The sequence below is a fragment of the Grammomys surdaster genome, unplaced genomic scaffold, assembly GCF_004785775.1.
Source record: "Grammomys surdaster isolate TR1022 unplaced genomic scaffold, NIH_TR_1.0 238, whole genome shotgun sequence".
Lineage (NCBI taxonomy): Eukaryota > Metazoa > Chordata > Mammalia > Rodentia > Muridae > Grammomys > Grammomys surdaster.
The window spans coordinates 579,540-598,918 of NW_021604683.1; the positions used below are offsets into that span (position 1 = coordinate 579,540).

The 19,379-nt window shown below is 44.0% G+C and overlaps 1 protein-coding gene and 1 pseudogene across 1 annotated transcript; both read left to right on the top strand.

The window, feature by feature from the left end:
• Positions 1-680: 680 nt before the first annotated feature.
• LOC114626591 (nuclear RNA export factor 1-like) lies at positions 681-8,665 on the top strand. The gene is made up of 10 exons (XM_028774052.1): positions 681-844; positions 5,745-5,928; positions 6,125-6,278; positions 6,990-7,073; positions 7,153-7,257; positions 7,379-7,459; positions 7,543-7,612; positions 7,724-7,812; positions 7,921-8,028; positions 8,350-8,665. Exons 1-10 carry the CDS (start codon positions 817-819, stop codon positions 8,512-8,514), a joined length of 1,068 nt encoding a protein of 355 aa, XP_028629885.1. The 5' UTR covers positions 681-816; the 3' UTR covers positions 8,515-8,665.
• A 1,267-nt stretch (positions 8,666-9,932) lies between these two features.
• On the top strand, positions 9,933-12,977 carry LOC114626592 (annotated as a pseudogene).
• The last annotated feature ends 6,402 nt before the right edge of the window (positions 12,978-19,379 follow it).

A 19,379-nucleotide genomic window follows, 5' to 3' on the forward strand; every position in this document is an offset into this window, starting at 1 on the left:
TTCTTATAGAGCCCAGACTGGCCTCAAATTCAAAGATCCGCTTGCCTAAGCCTTCCAAATGTTGGGCTTAAAGACCTGTGCCACTACACCCGGCCTGACGCTTTTTTGTTTAGGCAATTTGTAGAAGACCTACAAGGGAACGAGGATTTCGCTTAATTCACACTTGGGTTTCACACTGGGCATGATATCGTGCCAGGTGTGCTGGAGGAAGAAAAGCTGTGCATTAGTTAAGGTTCCTGCTCCAGTGGGGCTTACATTCGAACTTTCTATTTCATCATAATCCGTCGAAGAGGCGGAAAAAAAAGCTGGGAGGGCATAGGCCGGCGGCTGGCAAGGAACTGAGCTGCGACTTACACGCAACCGGGATCCCACCGGCGGGGACTGTGAGCCGTTACTCTCGATCAGAGGCCAGGTCTCCATTCTTCTGTGTAGCCTTTGTCTCTACTCCTCCGAGTTCAGTGCTAAAGCAGACCGCTCAGCTCCAGTGCGAACACCGGCGCTGCCGGGCCAGCGGAGAAGTAGGAAGGCGAGGCCGGCCTATAAGCCAGCGCGCCCCGAGCTCCGGCCGTGGGCGGGGCTCGGAGGGCCTGGCCACGCCTCCGAGCGGCCGCCCTGTTTCTGCGCAGGCTCAGAGAGCGCATTCCCGCCCCGCGGCACCGCCCACATCCTGGGGAGGTCCGGGGCGCGCGACGTGCTTCGCCGGATAAATGCCGTGGCGCCGGTCGTAGGTGAGCTTCTGTCCTGAGCGCCAACCCGTCTGCGCGTTTGGTGGCGTCAGGTTCTGCGCCTGAGCCCGCCCCTGTACCTGCCTGTGCCATGGCGGACGAAGGGAAGTCATACAACGGTTAGTGCTGGGCCTCGGGCCGGGAGGCGACGCGGTGGGTCGGGGTGGGCGGCCCTGGCCTAGGCCTCAGCCCGGGGGCGGGAGGCCGCGAGGACCCCTACATCCGTAGGTAGCGGTGGCCGCGCGGGCAAGGGGCTCGGGGCGCCACGGGACCCGGGGGCTCCAGAGTCGCCCGGATTCTGGCGTTGGAGGACCTGTGGCTCAGGGGTGGGGTGACAAGATTCCTTTCAACTTTGAGGGTGGTTGATGCCTGTCAGTTCATTTGGCGGCTCGACTCTTCCTTTAAATGTGAGTCAGTAGTCACTTGGTCGTGGGCTACCCTGGTGCCCTATTTTTTTTTTTTTTTAATACGATCAATCTGTTCCTTCGGCTTGCTGCTGATTGTTTACCAGTTTTCTAGTCCGAACACCTACCCTGACTTGTTAATTCATTGTGGTGGGTAGGACAGTATCACAGCTGAGGTTTGAATCTGGAGTTGGCTGTGCTAACCCCGAGTGAGTTAAACTTTCAGGCCTTGTTTTCCACCTCTTTCATGTGGGTACCTGTCTTCCAAGTGTGGGTGCGTGTGCCTGTGTGTGTGTATGAGATCATTTCTGTCAAGTGCCTGGAACACAGTGACTGGAGTGGGGATTTTTCAGTGAACCGTAGTTGCACTGTCTCATAATGTATTCCTTTTTATTAGGGTCATTTGGTGAGGATCATTGTTTAGAGGATGCTAGATATTAGGTAGATTCCTTTGAAAGTTATGAACCTTTTTTGTGTTTGTGTGGTACTGATGATTTATCCAGGACTGAAAAATCGTGGGCAAGTTTTCTCTACCCAATGAACCTTTATTTTAATTCAAATATAATTACTTGATCTTCCTCCAGCCACTCCCATGTCCCTCCTCTTGCAACCTGCCGAGTCCACTTAGTGTTGCCTCTATGTGTTTGTTTGTAAAGCTTACCATTTGGGATTGGATAACCATTTAGGGAGTTCATCTCCAGGGAAGGCTAATTCTCCCTTCTAGGGTCAGCCTTAGTACCCCAGGCTGGTGTCAGCCAGTCTTCCTGTGTCAGCTTCGCAAGTTCAGTATTGCAGCCAGGTGTGTGCCACTATGCCTGTCTCATGGACTTTTACACATTTTACTTTTTTTGTTTTTGGACCTGGGGTTGAACTCAAGGCCTGGCAAAAGCTAAATAAATAGAACCAAGTGTAGTAGTACACTGTTTAAGGGAAGAAGATCAAGGTCATCCTCCACTACACACATAGTATACCAGGCCTTCTGTTCTCCAATAGAGCTATATTCCAATTCCTTGTTATTGTTTTGAAATGGTTCACCAAAGTGCCCAGACTGACTTGAAGTTTCAAATTCTGCCTCAGACTCAGTCTGGGTGAGGGGTGTGTGTGTGTGTGTGTGTGTGTGTGTGTGAAGGATAGGCAAGCACTTTGTCATCTGAGCTGTATCCTTAGCCCTCCTTTTATTTATTCTATCTACATATATGCAGACCACACACTAAGAGAAATAGGGTCTCAATCCCAGTCTGGCCTTGAACTCTGTAGTTCCTTAAACAGTATACTACTACACTTGGCTTTTATTTATTATTTATTTATTTATTTATTGAAACAGTGTCTCAATGTGTAGTTCTGACTGTTCTACAACTCCACGGAGTAGACCAGGCTGGCCTTCAAAATTCAGAAGTTCTCTGCCTGCCACTATCTGGGGTTAAAGATGTGGGCCACTATGTTTGGCTTCTTTCCCTTTTTAAGACAGGTTCTTAGCTGATCTGGAACTTGAAATTCTCCTGCTTCAAACACTGGTTATGTTGAAGAACATTCCAGGACCCTAATGTGGAACCTGCACCAGACCCTGAATCTAGAAGTCCCATAAGACGCAGGCTATTTTTGCCCAAAGAAACTAGCATTTCCCAAATTCAGAGTGCAGGAGATGGTAGTTTTTAGAAGGCTTGAAATATATCATATTTGTAAGATTTTTTTATATTTTGAGATAGAATCTCATGTAGCCCAAGATGGTTTTGCACTCTTGTGTAATTGAAGCCTCCACTTACCATTTGCCAGGATTGCAGGTATTGGCCACAACATCTGGCTCTGTGCCCATCAGTTGTACATACAACAAAAGAAATTGCAAGTGGCAGATTTCAGGTGCTTTTCAGGAGTCTGGTTAGTTTTTGGGGTTGCTTACACTTCCACATTTTATTTTTCTCTGTAGGAACTGGTTTCTGGGTGTTTTTGTTTTTCTTTTTGCTTTTTTTTTTCTTTAAATTTTAAGTCTTTTGGCAATTTTATACATATGTACAATGTATTGTGATTGTATTTACCTTTCATTACTTTTTTTTATTTTTACTTATTTATTTTGTTTATTTAGTTAATTAACTTATTTAGTGTGTTAGTGCTCTGATGCATGTTTACCTGCATGCCAGAAGGGGGCATCAGATTCCTTTATAGATAGTTATGAACCACTATGGGTGCTGGGAATTGAACTCAGCACCTAAACTGGGTGCTCTAACTGTTGAGCCATCTCTCTAGCCCTACTCTTTCTTTTTAAGGATTTATTTTTTTCTGTGTCTTGAGTATTTTGCCTGTATATATATTTGTGTATCATGTGTGTATCTGGTGCCTGCAGAGGTCAGAAGGCATTGGATTCTCTGGAATTAACTACAAAGGCTACTTCCATACAGACACCAGAGCCCTGGCCAAAGGAAAGATCTCTTTATAGGACATCAACATCAGGAACAAGTTATTAGGAAACTTAGGAATGTTGAAAAACAAAAGGGTCAAGAATATATTCATGGAGACTCATCACTTAAGAACTCTTTCCAGAATACCAGCTTTGATTCCAGCACCTACGCTATATAGTACATAGCTGTGAACAAGCTACTGTGGGTGCTGGAAGTCAATTCTGGGTCCTCTAGAAGAGCAGCAAGTAATCTAATCACTGTGTGATCTCTGCAGCCTCTAACCTACTGAGTTTAGTTAAGTTGCTCATATGAACTAGTGGGAGAGACTCTCCCTTTCTGTCTTTTAAACTTTGTTTTGTTTTAAGACAAGATCTCATGTAGCCTGGGTTGATCTTAAATTCTGGGTATAGCTATAAATGACCTTGAAATCATGATTCTTCTGCTATCCCCCAACTGCTGGTATTAAAACCATGGATTACTATACTAAAATGAAAAATGCTCTTTTTGTTGCTTGTTTATTTTGAGGAGATACTGGGGATGAAAGCCAGGTCATGGGCTAGAGAGTTGGCTCAGCGGTTAAAGAGCACCAACTGTTCTTCCAGAGGTCCTGAGTTCAATTCCCGGCAACCACATGGTGGCTCACAACCATCTGTAATGGGATCTGATGCCTTCTTCTGGTGTGTCTGAAGAGAGCAATGATGTACTCATATACATATATAATAAATGAATAAATAAATCTTTTTTAAAAAAAGCCAGGTCATTGACTATGCTACCCAAGCATTCTACTACTGAACTATGATTTTTATTTTATGTGTATAAGTGTTTGGCCTGCTTGTATGTCTGTGCACCATGTAAGTGCCTGGGGTACCTGTTGAGGCCTCTGGAATGAAATTGCAGACAGTTATGCATTATAGTGGGTGCTAGGAATCAAAGCTGGTGCTGTAGAAGAGCAGCTAGTTTTCTTTAAAACACTCTGCCTAGCCCAATCCCAGGCTTCTTGGAAGCTGATGGGAGCAGATGTGGAGACCCACATCCAAGGTGGAGCTCAGGGAACCCTGAGGAACAGAGGAAGAATTATAGGAGGAAGAGAGGAAGAATTGTAGGGGTCAGAAGGGTTGAGGACAACAGGAAAATTCAGCCCACAAAATCAACTAAGCAGGCTCCTAGAGGCTCACAGAGACTAAAGTGGCAATCACAGAGCCTACATGGGTCTGTACTAGATCCTCTGCCTGTATGCTGTAGTGTTTAGCTCAGGGTTTTTATAGGACTGCTATTGGAGTGGGGGTGTCTGACTCTTTTTGCCTGTTCTTAGGAGGCTTGTAAGGTTACCTCCTCCTGGGTTACCTCATCCAGCCTTGATATGAGAGGTTGTGTCTAGTCTCGTTGCATCTTGTTATGCTGTACATCTTGTTATTACCATGTTCAGTTGATAACACTGAGATACCTGCTCCTTTCTGAAGGGAAACAGAGAAACAGTGGATCTGAGGGAAGATGGGAATTGGGTGGGGGAAGACTGGGAAAAGTAGAGGGAGGAGAGGTTCCAGTCAGGATGTATTGTGTAAGAAAAGAATAAATAGCCGGGCAGTGGTGGCGCACACCTTTAATCCCAGCACTTGGGAGGCAGAGACAGGCGGATTTCTGAGTTCGAGGCCAGCCTGGTCTACAGAGTGAGTTCCAGGACAGCCAGGGCTATACAGAGAAACCCTGTCTCGAAAATCAATCAATCAATCAATCAATCAATCAATCTTTAAAAGGAAAAGAAAAAAGTCACCTTGCGGGGGGTGGTGGCTCATGCCTTTAATCCCAGCATCTGGAGAAACAGAGGCAGAAACAGGTGGATTTCTGAGTTGAAGGCCAACCTGGTCTACAAGTTAAGTCTACAATAGTCATAGCTACACAGAGAAATCCTGTGGTGGTGGTGGTGGTGGTGGTGGTGGTGGTGGTGGTGGTGGTGGTGTAAGTCATTTCTCCAGCTCCCTCAGGTACATTCTTGACCCTTTTATTTTCCAATATCCCTATAGTTTTCCAAAAACTTGTTCACGATGTTGATGTCCTAGAGAATGTTCTGGCTAGGGCATAGGCATCTCTTTGGAGGAAGCCTTTGTTGTTAATATTTGTTTTCTTTTTTTCAAGAGTACAGAGTACAAGAAACTGGTGGTCACACTAAGTTAACTAAGACTACTCATGCATTTACTAATTTTTGTGTCTGTTTCCAACTCTAGGGCATGATGACCATGTTAGTTTCCCTCAAAGAAGAAAGAAAGGCCGGAGGCCTTTCCGATGGAAGTGTGGTGAGGGGAATGGTAGGTCTGGAAGAGGTGGTTCTGGTATACAGTCTTCCCAGTTTCAGGAAGATGATGGAGATGTGGCAAAGAATAATCCCCAGGATGGCCCCGGAGTCAGATAGTAAGTGACTAATTGGTCAGCTTTGAATAGTGACCCACTGAATTATGTAGCCCTGTTACTTATTGTCTTTGTCATGTCTCATCTCACCTTGTAAAGTGACACACTTGACAGAACCAATTTAGTAGCTGTAATTTCACTAGCAGGACAGGTTCATCTTCCCTAGTGTTTATGGAAATTTAATTCTGTTTCCCAACAGCAACCCCTATACCAATGGGCCTAACCGTCAGAGAGATACTTGGCATGATCGAGATCAAATTCATATTACTGTACAGAAAGAGAGAGCTCCTCCAGAAAGAGGAGGTGCTGGCACCAGTCAAGATGGGACCACCAAGAAGTGGTTCAAGATTACAGTGAGTACTTGGAAGAGTAGGTGATTCAGGAAACAGGACTGGACTCAGTGAAAGTGTTTTGACACCTGTCTCTAACCCTTCAAATCCATTTTCTCTAATATTTACTAAACAGTGAAGTATCATACTAATCCATTATCAAGATAATTCATTCTTTCTTCGAATGAGTGTCTTAGAACAGAGTTAAGGAACGGAGTTAAGGAGGATAGGCAAGATAACACGTGGAAGGGGAATCCGATAAGTATGGTCAGGATGTAGAGTAACACTTAAGCTCAGAGTGACTCTAGGAGACTATGGAGTCTCTAGGGGACAAGTAAGGCACATATAATATCTTGGGACTTTTAGAATTAATACATCTGATATGTGGCCATGTTGTCTGAGCCATCTTTCCAGGAGTAATAAGTGTATAGAAAGGAATTTAAGGAGTCTTTGTATATCAAGTGGAAACTATACATCTGTTCCTTTTTTTTTAGGAGAAAAAAACAGCTATTTTAGGATAGAAGGGCTCATCCAGCCTCATGCATGTAAGCGTGCTTCCTATCTCTGAAACCTCATGGCTGCTAAGTGCCTTCTATCACACAGCCTCATCCATGCCATGTTAAGCATGCTTTCTGATGAAGCACTAGAAATATTTTCAATCTTGGCAGAAAATACAAAAGGAGAACTGAAATATGCTGCCTTGGTTACATGTGTACCCTTCTCTCTCACTTCCAGATTCCTTATGGCAGAAAGTATGACAAAATGTGGCTTCTGAGCATGATTCAGAGCAAGTGCAGTGTCCCCTTCAACCCCATTGAGGTAAGGCAAAGTCAGACTTGAAAGCCTATGGTAGGGCCTATATAGACTTCAAATCTAATGTTCTTTGTTTTTCTTCCAGTTTCAATATAAAAGTACACAGGCCCATTTTTTTGTGGAAGATGCCAGTACTGCTTCTGCATTAAAGGCTGTTAACCATAAGATTCAGGATCAAGAAAACAGAAGGGTATGTGAACAAAGGGCCTGGCATGACACAGTTGGCGCTAATACACTAAAAGGAACCAAGTCTTAGTGCTGGTGATTAGGCTTCCCTCAAGTATACTCTTGCCTTTCCATCTTCTCTTCAGATAACTATCCTCATCAACTCTTCTGCTCCACCCTGCATTGTACAGAATGAACTGAAGCCTGAACAAGTAGAGCAGCTCAGGGTAAGACTGGCTCAAGTGACATGGTCCAGCAGATTTTAAATCTTCATCAGTGACCACTAAACCCTTTGTCTTCCTTCCTCTAGCTGATCATGAACAAACGATACGATGGCTCCCAGCAAGCACTTGACCTCAAGGGCCTCCGCTCAGACCCAGGTATGGCTGACAGCAATGGTCCTGACTAAATGGAGAGGAGGAGCAATTGGTCTTTATAACACTGGTATGGGCAAGCCCTCTCAGACTTCCTTTTGTTTCTGCTTGCTAAAGATTTGGTGGCTCAGAACATCGATGTTGTTCTAAACCGCAGAAGCTGTATGGCAGCTGCCCTGAGGTTCATTGAAGAGAACATTCCTGAGGTGAAGCTTCTTTTTTTTTTGCACTAGAAAGCAGAGTAAGATGGGTAGGATAGGATCAGGGACAGATTTGCCTCATGGTAACACATCTAAACTTTGTTCTGTTCACAGCTATTGTCTTTGAACTTGAGCAACAACAGGCTATTCAAGCTGGATGATATGTCCAGCATTGTACAGAAGGCACCAAACCTAAAGACCCTAAATCTCTCTGGAAATGAAGTAAGACTGATACCTAGTGGTGCTTTTGTTCTTAATAGTTACCGAGTATGAATGGGTGGAGGTCAGACCATATTGGAAGTTGGTTCTTTCCTTCCACTGTGGGTTCCTGGGCTGGAACTTGGGTTGCGTTGCTTTCAAGACAAGAGCTTCTGCCCACTGAGCCATCACACTGATTCCCGGCTGTATTTCTATGGTAGTTTAGGGCAAGAGTTTTGCTGGCCATGGTAGGAAGCAAGAAAGAAAACTCAGGTAGTATTTGAAAGTGTGGGGATCCAGCTGGTCTGTTTTCTCCCTTTTACCCTCCCGTCATCTCCTTCACAGTTGAAGTCTGAGTGGCAATTAGACAAGATAAAAGGGCTGAAGCTGGAAGAGCTGTGGCTTGACAGAAACCCCATGTGTGACACCTTCAGAGACCAGTCCACCTATATCAGGTCAGTTGTAGCCTCTGTCTCCCCTCCTGGGGACATTTACCCCCTGGGAGGCTGAGCTAATGCACCCTGACCAGTGCCCGTCTACAGGAGAACATGCAGCCCTGAGCTGGAACCACCTGTCCTTTGGGAGGAGGATCAAGTACTCCTTTATGCCTGTCTATGTCTCCTAGCTTTGTCCCAGATCTCCTCTCCTTTCTTCTTACCTTACTACTGTTCTCTGGTTCTCTGGCCTTTCTCCTTCCTTCTTGAGCACAGCCTTTTCTAGAACCTACCTACCTGTTTTCCAGGAAGGGCACCTCCTTTTTCTGTTATGATGTGGAGGTGTCTTATATATGTCCTACCTGTGTGTTTATCTTTGGACAAAAGCCTGGTGTACTCAGGCTGAGAAAAGCCCTCTCTTACTGAGACTACCTACTGAGATGGGTCTGCCTTCCTTTGTTCTTTGATGGTCCCTCTTTCCATTGTATCAAGAGGGACTCTCTTTTCATGATCTACTTAGCCAAGGTTGTGGCCTGGTCCTTCCTGTCCATGCTGAGGTTGATGTCTCTTGGAGGCTGGTACCATGCTAGTGGTCTCTCTTGCCCAGTGCTGTGAACTGGGCCCTTCCTGAAGAAGAAACCTGGGTTCCCTAAGATGAGACCAAAGCCGGGGCCCCACCAGCAGGCAAAAGGATCCCAAGGCAAATGCTGGGCGTGGAGGCCACAGGGGCATCTGCTACCAAGGAGACAGAGAAATGACCCTGTCAGGGGCATGGCCCCTTTCTCACTCGCACACCTCACATCGCCCTGCTTGGCCCCCGGAGGATGGCTGGTTAGCCAGAGACGGGTAAGATTCCTCAGGGAAGGAACAACCTAAGACAGGCACAGTCACAGAGGGGGCCATCAGGAAAAAACTTGGGGGCCAACTGAGGTGGGGCACAGACCCTCACCCCCCCAACTCGGCAGAGGCCTAAACCCTCATGTCTTCTGAGAGAGGTCACCTGGCCCCATGGCTGCTTTATACTTCCCACGCCCACCTCAGACCGGGACCCAGGGAGCAGAGACCTGGTCAACAGCAACTGCAAACCATTCATTATGGGATATATTCTCCATGTCTACCTTGGGACCACAGGAAAGAGGCAGCTGAAGGAAAGGGCTGTATCAAGAGGTCTTTCTTTCTCCCATTCTTTTCTGAATACCTCTGCCTTCAGATCTGTCCCTGTTGCTTTGCTTCCTCTTTGTCTCTCCATCTCTCTTTTGTCCTTGCCCTACCTTTCTCCATTTCTCTTCTCCTTTCCCTTGGTCTCTTTTCTTTCTTCCTTTCTTCTTGAGCCCTGTCTTGTTCATCTCCTTGCCCCAACATCCTGTGCCATACTTGTGGTGTATTCTGGTCTTGGCGAAGGCCAGACCTGGCAGAACTGGTGGATACCTGGTGAGGCAGCGGAGCCCCTGGGCTCCCACCCCATTCCCTCCTCCCAGGGCTGTGCAGGTGAGTAGGTGGAAGGTAAGGGGGGCAAGGTGGGGAAGGCAGCCCTAGGCTTAAAGCTTGGGCTGAAAGTGTCCTCCTGTGGCACTCGGGATTAGGCAGCAAGATGACAGAGCCAGCCTTCAAGGCAATTCAGAAGGGGTGCCCCTGGTGAGGAGGGGAATGGGGGTTCTTGTCCCCAAGTTTAAGCTGGGGAGGAGTGGGCAATGAACAGGATGGAATGGGCTGTTCCTCGGGTTTTTGGTGTATTTGCTCCTAGAGCAGCCCAGGAGGCATGATGGCTCTGAAGCATCACTCAATTCTGTCCCGTTCTTGACAGCGCCATTCGCAAACGATTTCCCAAGTTATTACGCCTGGTAAGTCTTAACACTTGGTTCTCAATAACAAGGACAACCAAGGCCTTGCCTCTATTTTGTGACCACCAGTGGGGGTGTGTACAGTGGTAATCATCATCCTAGAAATACCTGTGGACCAAGTTTATATAGGATCCCTGCACACTCCATGCCTTTTAGCTTTTCTGTATACTCACAGATCCAGTCTTGCTTCTGTTTTTCATGTGACGTTCCCTTTTTTTCCCCACAGGATGGCTATGAGCTACCCCCTCCAATTGCCTTTGATATCGAAGTCCCTACAATGTTACCACCCTGCAAGGTCAGAATTGGGGTTAGAATTAGAACTGTGAGTGGGAAGCATACTGGTCCTGTGATCTTAATGTCTTGTTTGATTTCAGGGAAGCTGTTTTGGAACAGAGAACCTAAAGAGTCTAGTCCTGCACTTCTTGCAGCAGTGAGTATCCCAGGAGCCCTTAGTGCTGGGGATAATGACTGGCCAGTGCATTCTTACTGCTGTGTCCTTTTGGTTCCAGACACAGAATTCAGACTCTTCTTTAACTTTCCTTACAGGTACTATGCAATTTATGACTCAGGAGACCGCCAGGGTCTCCTGGATGCCTACCATGATAGCGCCTGTTGTTCACTAAGCATTCCTTCCAACCGTCAGAACCCTGCTGTCCGGTAAGTGTCACATGTCAGAACCTATCCAGAACCATGGGATTCTTTGGGAGATACAGGCCACTCTTCTGACCACCACCATCATTCCCTCTTATTTTCCAGAAACAACTTAGGTGAATACTTCAAAGACAACAGAAATGTGAAGAAGCTTAAAGATCCCAGTAAGTATGTTGTGTGAGCAGTCAAAATGGGAAACAATCAGTAGCCAGTGTGGATGTGCCCTAACCTTGGTTTCTCTTCCTTCTGCTTGCAGCCCTGCGGTTCCGGCTATTAAAGCATACACGTCCTGATGTTGTTGCCTTCCTCAATGAGTTACCCAAAACTCAACATGACATTAACTCGTTTGTGGTAGATATAAGTGCCCAAACAGTAAGTACATATTTTCTCCTAACAGAAGCCCAGAAATGGGGTGGATAATGGGTTCAGCATTCACTGAGTGAGGAGGCTCAAGCTCTGGTTGGGAACCTACATTGCTTCTGGTGCTTTTTCTCTTTCAGAGCACATTGCTGTGTTTTTCTGTCAATGGAGTCTTCAAGGAAGGTAAGAATTTTTAGTTCTGAACTTTTCTCGGTATCTTTAGTTTCCCTTTTCTTCTCTGACCTCCTTCCTATTTTGCCCAGTCCATCTTGGTTTGGCCTTAAAACTCTTCTACCTGTCTTATCTGCAGTATGACAAAAGCCTGGGGACTAGAACAGTGTAGGTTGTAAGAGTCAAGCAGAGGTCTCCATTTCTATCCCTGTGTTAATTCTGTGAGTCCGAGAAAGTTGCAGTACCTTTGACTCTTGCTGCCTTCTTTCTGTTTTGTTAAATGATTTCATAATACTCTTGCACAGTGGTACTTCAGGAAGTAAGATGACTTAAGGCACTTTGCCAGGCCGTAGACTAACACTTTCTAAGTTGTTTCACCTCCTATAGCACACAGCAATTTCTGTTTCTATCCTTCCTGATCTGTCCCTTTATCCCACCTTTGTTCCCTTATGACCAAATAACTATCCTCACCTGGCCAAATGAGGGTTCTTTGTATCAAATACCATAATGTGAGTGATAATTGTCCAGACGGAGCTGGAGCGATTGTCAGGAGCACTTGCTGCTCATTCTCATTGCAGTGGATGGGAAGTGTCGAGATGCTTTACGTGCTTTCACAAGAACATTCGTTGCTGTTCTTCCCAGCAATTCAGGGTAAGTACTCAGCTTAACAGTTTGGGCATTATCTTCAGTGCCAGGATAGAAGTATGATAGTTGGAAGGTAGAGATACTCCTCAGGTAGTTTTCAGACTTGCAGAAAAGCAGTAGAAGTTTAGGAGGTGAATAATAACTATCAGTATGTTAGGAAGTGAATATATAATTCTAGTGTGTTTGGAAGATAATCTTCCTAAATACCTAGTCTATAATTGAGAATAAATGATAAAAGGTAACATGGGAGGGGCATGTGGATATTAACCAGATCTGAGAACAGAGACAATGTAGAAAGATGAGGTTATTTGTCTATTTATTTAAGATGTCTTTTGTCCCCAAGGCTATGCATTGTAAATGATGAATTATTTGTGCGGAATGCCAGCCCTGAAGAAATCCAAAGAGCCTTCGCCATGCCTGCATCCACTCCTTCTTCAGCCCAGTACCCACACTATCCCCAGAACAGCAGGAAATGTTGCAAACATTTTCTACCCAGTCTGGCATGAACCTCGAGTGGTCTCAGAAGTGAGTGCTGAGCATGGATAGGACCAAGGGGAAACAGATGGCCTGACAGTGAATTACAGTGCTTTAATAGAAAGATTCCTACTAAGAATTCTGCATAGATTATTTTTTAAAATTTAAAGCGCGAATGAAGAATTAGTTTTCTGTCCCCCTCTTCCCCAAGCAAAATTACAGATTAAACCTAGACTCCACATATGCTACACAGTCAGTCTACCACTGAACCCTTTTCAGGTGGTTATTTTGAAATGTGGTCTCACTATGTGCTTGTCTGGCCTTGAACTTACAGAGCTCTGCCTACCTCTTCCTCCAAAGTGCTGTGATTAAAGGCATGAGCCATTAGACCTAGCCACCAAGTTTTGTTTGTTTGTTTATTTGGTTTGGATATTTAGAGTTTTTGTTTTGTCATTCATCTTGAGACAGGGTCTCACTAAGTTGTCAAAACTGGGCTTGAGTTCTTAACCAAGTCCTAGATTGAGTGAGCCTCAGCACCCAAGGGAGGTGGGACTGTAGGTGCACACCTAGTTCCACAGTCTTTATATGTGGTTCTGCAACTTTTGTTTTGAGACAGGGTCTCACTTTGTGCCTTGGCTGCTTGGAAGTCACAGTGTAGCCCAAGTTTGCCTCAGGCTCAGAGATATGCCCACCTGATTAAAGGAGTGCGCCACTACTGCCCGGCCCGACATGGATTTGTAATAAGCATTTCTGATGTGTGTGTGTGTGTGTGTGTGTGTGTGTTTGTGTTTGTGTAATGTGTTATGGGTTTTTAAGCAGCTGTCTTCACAGAGGAATAACTAGCAGGTGAGCTTTCTGAGATGGTATACTTCGGATTATAATATAATCTGAGACAGGTTTGTTCTCACAGCCAGTCCAGGAAATTTCATTTTAGGAAAGATTCCTGCTATTAATATGATGTTCCTGTTCTTATTAAACATATAACATTCATTAGGTATTAGCCCACCCCTTATGAGCAGATCTCTACAGATCTACAGAGATGTACTATCTTTTAGTAATGCTATACAGACAAATATATGACATCTTAAATTTTTTTTTTTTTTTTTTTTTGAGACAGGGTTTCTCTGTATAGCCTTGGCTGTCCTGGAACTCACTCTGTAGACCAGGCTGACCTTGAACTCAGAAATCAGCCTGCCTTTCCCTCCCAAGTGCTGGGATTAAAGATGTGCTCCACCATCACCACCCCGCCGACATCTTAAATCTTAATGATAATCTTATAAGGATTCCTACCTAATCTTCTAGATGTGATTATTAAGCTCTTTTATAATATTACTGATATTAAATCCTTTTCTGATCGTCAATATGTTAGTGAAAACTCTGTCAGTCTCCCATGTGTCACCAGTTAATTGCCTGTTAGGTAATAACTAGACTTTCTTATACTCAGAGCACATTCCAAGATGTTGTAAATCAATTAACCAAAGGTCATTAAGGGGGAACTAGTGGTTTGTTATAGATACTAGGACAGGGTTTATCTATAGAAAATGTCACTAATAACTTAGTTATGGTTTTAAGCTTTCAGTAAACCTATGGAATTATGAGAGGTGATGGGCATTTAGCAAAAAAATTACTCCTAATGGATATGCAGATAAACATTCTCTGTTGTAAACATCTATTTCAGTTTATGTTTTGATTTTATGTGTAAACAGGTGATGAGCTTTTAAACATGGTATTATGTAATCTGAAAGTCATTTTAAGTGTGCAGGACAAAGAGAAAAGTCAGAAGTGAGCTGACAAGAACTGTGCAGAGAGGACCTCAGCTGAGGAGAACGTTTTAGAACTATTTTAGACAGAACTGAACTCAAGAAGATCTTAGAAGTATACACATAGCATTAATAGAAAAAGAAGTTGAGAGTAAGAGCATTATTGTGACATCAGAGCAGGAGAAGGGAGGAAGATTAGAAAGAATGCAGATTAGAATAACTTAGAAAATATAGTTAACATAAAAAACTAAGACAGCAAGGTAAAGAATGCAGAGGTAAACAGCTAAAAAGAAGAAGCTACAAAGAGAGCAAAAGGAGCAGGCAGGCTTCTCTTTACCATGGGACAGAACAAGTCTTTTTCTTACTAATATGGAGGGCTTTCAAGTATTAAAGGAACAAAGCTGTCTTCTTATGAACTTGGGTTTAAATCATTTAGCATTAAAAGGGTAGAAGCTTTTTCTATCTTTATGCAATAAATATTGGAGCACACTTTTCTTCCAGAATGTGTGAGTTCTTTTTGCACTGGTACCTGATCTTTTGTTCCATATGCATATGTAAATATGGATGTTCCTGTGTAAGTATGAAATTGTGAGAATGTATGCATGTGTGTGTGCATGTGTGTGTGTGTGTGTGCACATATGTAATTCTGAGAATGCATGTAAGCTGGGCAACTGTTTTGAACTGAAATGAATACATATGTGTGTGTTAATCTGAACATGAACTTATTTGAGTTTATGCATATTGGCTCATGTAAAAGTTCATCCTTCTGTGAGTGTTATTCTCTTCTCCCAGTTCAATAGAAGTTTATTGCTCCAAAAATTTCCCTAGTAAGACAGGAAAGAGGCATCTTGACAAAAGGGAAAAGGATCTAGCAATTAATCCTTTACTTAATCTCCTGCTGTTTTAGGATGAGGTGCTAAGTGCAGAGACTGCAGTTTCTAGACTCAGAGGAACACAGAAGGAACCACAGCTACAGTACCATAGTAAGTTAGACTTAGATAAGTAAATTTTTATTATCATACAGCAACCCTAAATATCTTTGAAGACAAAGTTACCCTTTGCTTATGCTCTTCACCCTCCACTGCCTCAAGAAGAACCTACAAGAAAGAAGACACCACAGGGGCTGACCACTGACACCTGTTTGGTCAGCTGCTAGGTGGAGCTTCTCAGAGGACAACATTCTCCTGTCTGGAAGAAAACAGAGTATCATTGATAATGTTAGAGATTGGTGCTTGACAATTGGATGGGTCTCAAGGTTGGACTGTAATAGGTTGGCCATTTCCCCAGTCTGTGCTACAACCCTCATGTCTGCATTTATTGTAGACAGAAGAAACTGTGTTTTGAAAGTATTGAGTAGCCTGGTGTCTCTATGACTGCATTGGGGTACTTGTCTGGCTATGAGTGGCCTCTTCAGATTTTATTTTCTGCAATGTAGTGGTTCACAGCTAAAATCACCTCTACAGATTCTTGGATGCCTCCATTATCCCAGGTCTCTATCTCCTTCTGGAGATGCCTCCTACCTCCTTATCCCTATCATTGTCTGTTCCTGGGTAGAGGTGAAACAATCAGGACACAGGGGATGCAGAGGAACTGTGCACCACTGTATACTCCCTTGAATTCTCCAGCATCTTTTAAAAGCAAGCAAAATAAAGATTTCTTACAGCTTCTAAATCATAAGGACTTCTACTCAAACAGTAGTTTATCTGGGATCAAGTTGAACTCAGCCTCCTTGCAGAATGAGATATCTGTTTGGGGAAAAACTCTTTTAACTGTTGTTAGTGGTCAAGTCAGGTGTTGATGCTTGTATGGTGTCTTGGTTATGGGTTGACTATGTTAACAGACACCATGGCCAAGGCAAGTCTTATAAAGGACAACATTTAATTGGGGCTGTTTTATAGGTTCAGAGGTTCAGTCCATTATCATCAAGGAAGGAATATGGCACCACCCAAACAGGCATGGTACAGGAAGAGCTGAGTTTTCTACATCTTCATCTGAAGGCTGCTAGCAGAATACTGGCTTCCAGGCAGCTAGGATAAGGGTCTTAAAACCCATGTCCACATTGACACACCTACTCCATCAGGTCCACACCTTCTAGTAGTGCTACTCCCTGGGCCATGCCTATACAAACCATCAGACAAGGTAAGTTCTTTTTCTCTCAGCTACTTATGGCCTGGAACACTTGAATATCTGAGGACAAAACTTGATCCTACACAACAGGGACAATTTTCTGACATATGCAGCCTCTCTCAGACAGAAAGAACAAGAGACTCAAGCCAAACTGTTGTGTCCTCCTGGGGTCTATGCCCTCTCTGTGTGGAGCAAGGTCTGGTCCCCTCACTCAACGTGGTGCTTCTAGTGACTTAGAAGCCAGTCCTTCAGATGGAGCAAAAATGGAAAAAGTCCCTTGTGAGGTCCATCTATCTAACTTCTGTGTCCTGGACGACTTGGTGTCCATCATCTTCGCCATTCTTCTCCTCTTCTACCTACATGTCCTCCTCCTATTCTTCCTTACCCTCCTCCTTGTTTTCTCCTTTTTCTCCTCCTCCTCATACTGCTCCTCTGCTGCCTCTTATTATCCTTGTTTGTTCTTCTTTTTACTTGCAGTAAAGAACATAGGATATAAGATTTACCATGTTACCACATTCACGTTTCCAATTCAGCAGTGCTAAGAACATGATGTATAAATGCTACAGCCCATCTACAGAGCATCTTTGATATTCCAAATTTATCCATTGTGTTTAGTGAAACATTAATTTTCAACTTTCTCCTATTCTTAATGCCACCTCTGTGTATTGGAGAGCTCTAAGTCTCATGAAGTATTTGTTATTCATTTTGTGGCTGCCTCATTTCACTTTTTATAAGGACCAACTGGTGGTTTGAATTAGAACTGTTACAGCATGCTAACATGTTTCCATAATTGGTCCCTAGAAGGTACAAAAAAAATGGGAAGGATTAGTAGGTGTGAACTAGTTAGAGGAGGTTTGTCAATGGGGGCAGGAAGACTTTGAGGTTTTCAAAGCCCAAACCATTCTGAGGGTTTATTTCTAACTACTCATTGTGGATCCAGATGCAATAGCTTACCTGCTGTTTCAACACCATGTGCCCTGCTGATTGTCACGTTCTCTGCCATGATGATCCATTGTTTTTAGTTTGTTTGGTTGTTTTTCTTTTCTGGAAACAATCTGTCAGTCATTCAATTGTACCAGAGAAGATTCAGGAAGCCAATGATGTTGTGAAAGCCTTTTAGAGAGACAGAAAAAGAACCCTGCTGAACATGCTCCTCAACCAATGTCAAAGAACTGATGGGACCTTTCTCTTTCCAAGCTGTCTTAAATACCCTTCAACTCATTGCCCTCCTTTCCACATCCTGTATTCATTCCCCCTCAACTGGCCGCTTGCTCTGCCTATTGACCTGTCATCAAGTTTACTTAATCCTGTTTACAGAAATCTCTCAGAATTAAAGGAGTGTGCTAGGGCTGAACCACAGCACAAGGAAAAGTTTTTTCCATTTCACATACTCGGGCTTCACCTTGTAAACAATATCCTGCAAAAATGGCCACAAGCTCTTACTGTACATACTCTGATAGTGTAAGTCTCCAGTAAACTCCTCCCTTTGTTGATGTTATGGTATTTTAGCACATACACACACGCACACATACACACACATTCACACAAACCATAGAATCTTCAGAGTTCATCTACTTTGTGGCAGACGTCATTACTGATATTCTGTTGTCTGCATCAGCATGTTTGTCATAGTTCTTAACCCTCTAAAATAACTCTGACTGACTCTACTTCCAGTTCTTGAGAATAGAGATGTGATGAGCCTGGGTGTGGATATCTATATGACATTTGGTTTTTAGGTCTTTGTAAGCATAACTGTGATCTTCCATGCTAATTCTGTTGTTAGTTGTCCTTTGGGAGTCACCATACCATTTTCTATAGATAATGGGATCCTCTCAGGATCCCTCAACCAGGCACAAGGACTCCAAGTTGTCCACATCCCAGACAACATGTTTTCCTTTGTCTGTCTTAGCTACCATATGAAAGATGAGTCTGTGATGGATCCTTTTCATTGTCAACTTGGCACCATCTAGAACCACCTATGAGGAAAGTGTCAAGGAGACATCATGTGAATCAGGTTAGCCTCTGACTATATTGTGGGATGTTGTCATAGTTATGTTAATTAAGGCAAAGAGAGTCACCACAGTGAGTGGCTCCATTCCCTAGGCAGGGACCCTAATTGTATAACAATGGAGAAGTGAAGTATGCACTAGCCACATGCTCAGAGCCCTTTTTCCTCCTGACTCTAGATAGGGGTGAACTCTTGTCTCAGGCTCTTGACATTGTGACATCATCTAATCAGGGAGCATAGACAGGAACTGTGAGGTAAAGTCACCCTTTCTTTCCCATATTGCTTTTCTTAGGGTATTGTAACAATCACAATGATGCTTATCATAAATTTAAACATTTTGTTTCTCTTTAAAATGAAACTTAAAGTATATGTGGCATGAAAGATGTTGCCCACAAAATTCCAAATGCACACATAGGGGTTGCCCACTCTGCTAACCATACTGGACGCCATCTTGTCAAGCCTAAGCTTGTCCCTCAATGCAAATGTGAATACACCCTCACACCTGGAGCTGCTGGTAGTGCTAGCATTGTCCACAGAGTGTCCGGTGGTTCCTGTTTCACAAATAAGAACAGAGGAGTTCTAAGTCACTCCTTGGACATGTCTGAACCCAGCATGTATTCCTGAAGCTGGAGATGATCCTAGTATCTGCAGAACAGTGATGATGTACCTGTATGTACATCTGATGCTTGAGGAAGAGGAGTCAATGTCCCCAGATGTCATGCTGGATTGTTTCTGGAAGCTTTGTCCAGAGGCCCATCACTTTCCCTCTCAGATTCCTACCTGTGTACAACTGTGCTTGGCCATGCTTCCCACAATGCATCCTTTCCTGTACCATGGAGGTCACCTGTGATGATATGGGTGGGTCATCTCTTGTTAGTGCCCAGTCTGTTGAAAGCTGGTGTGT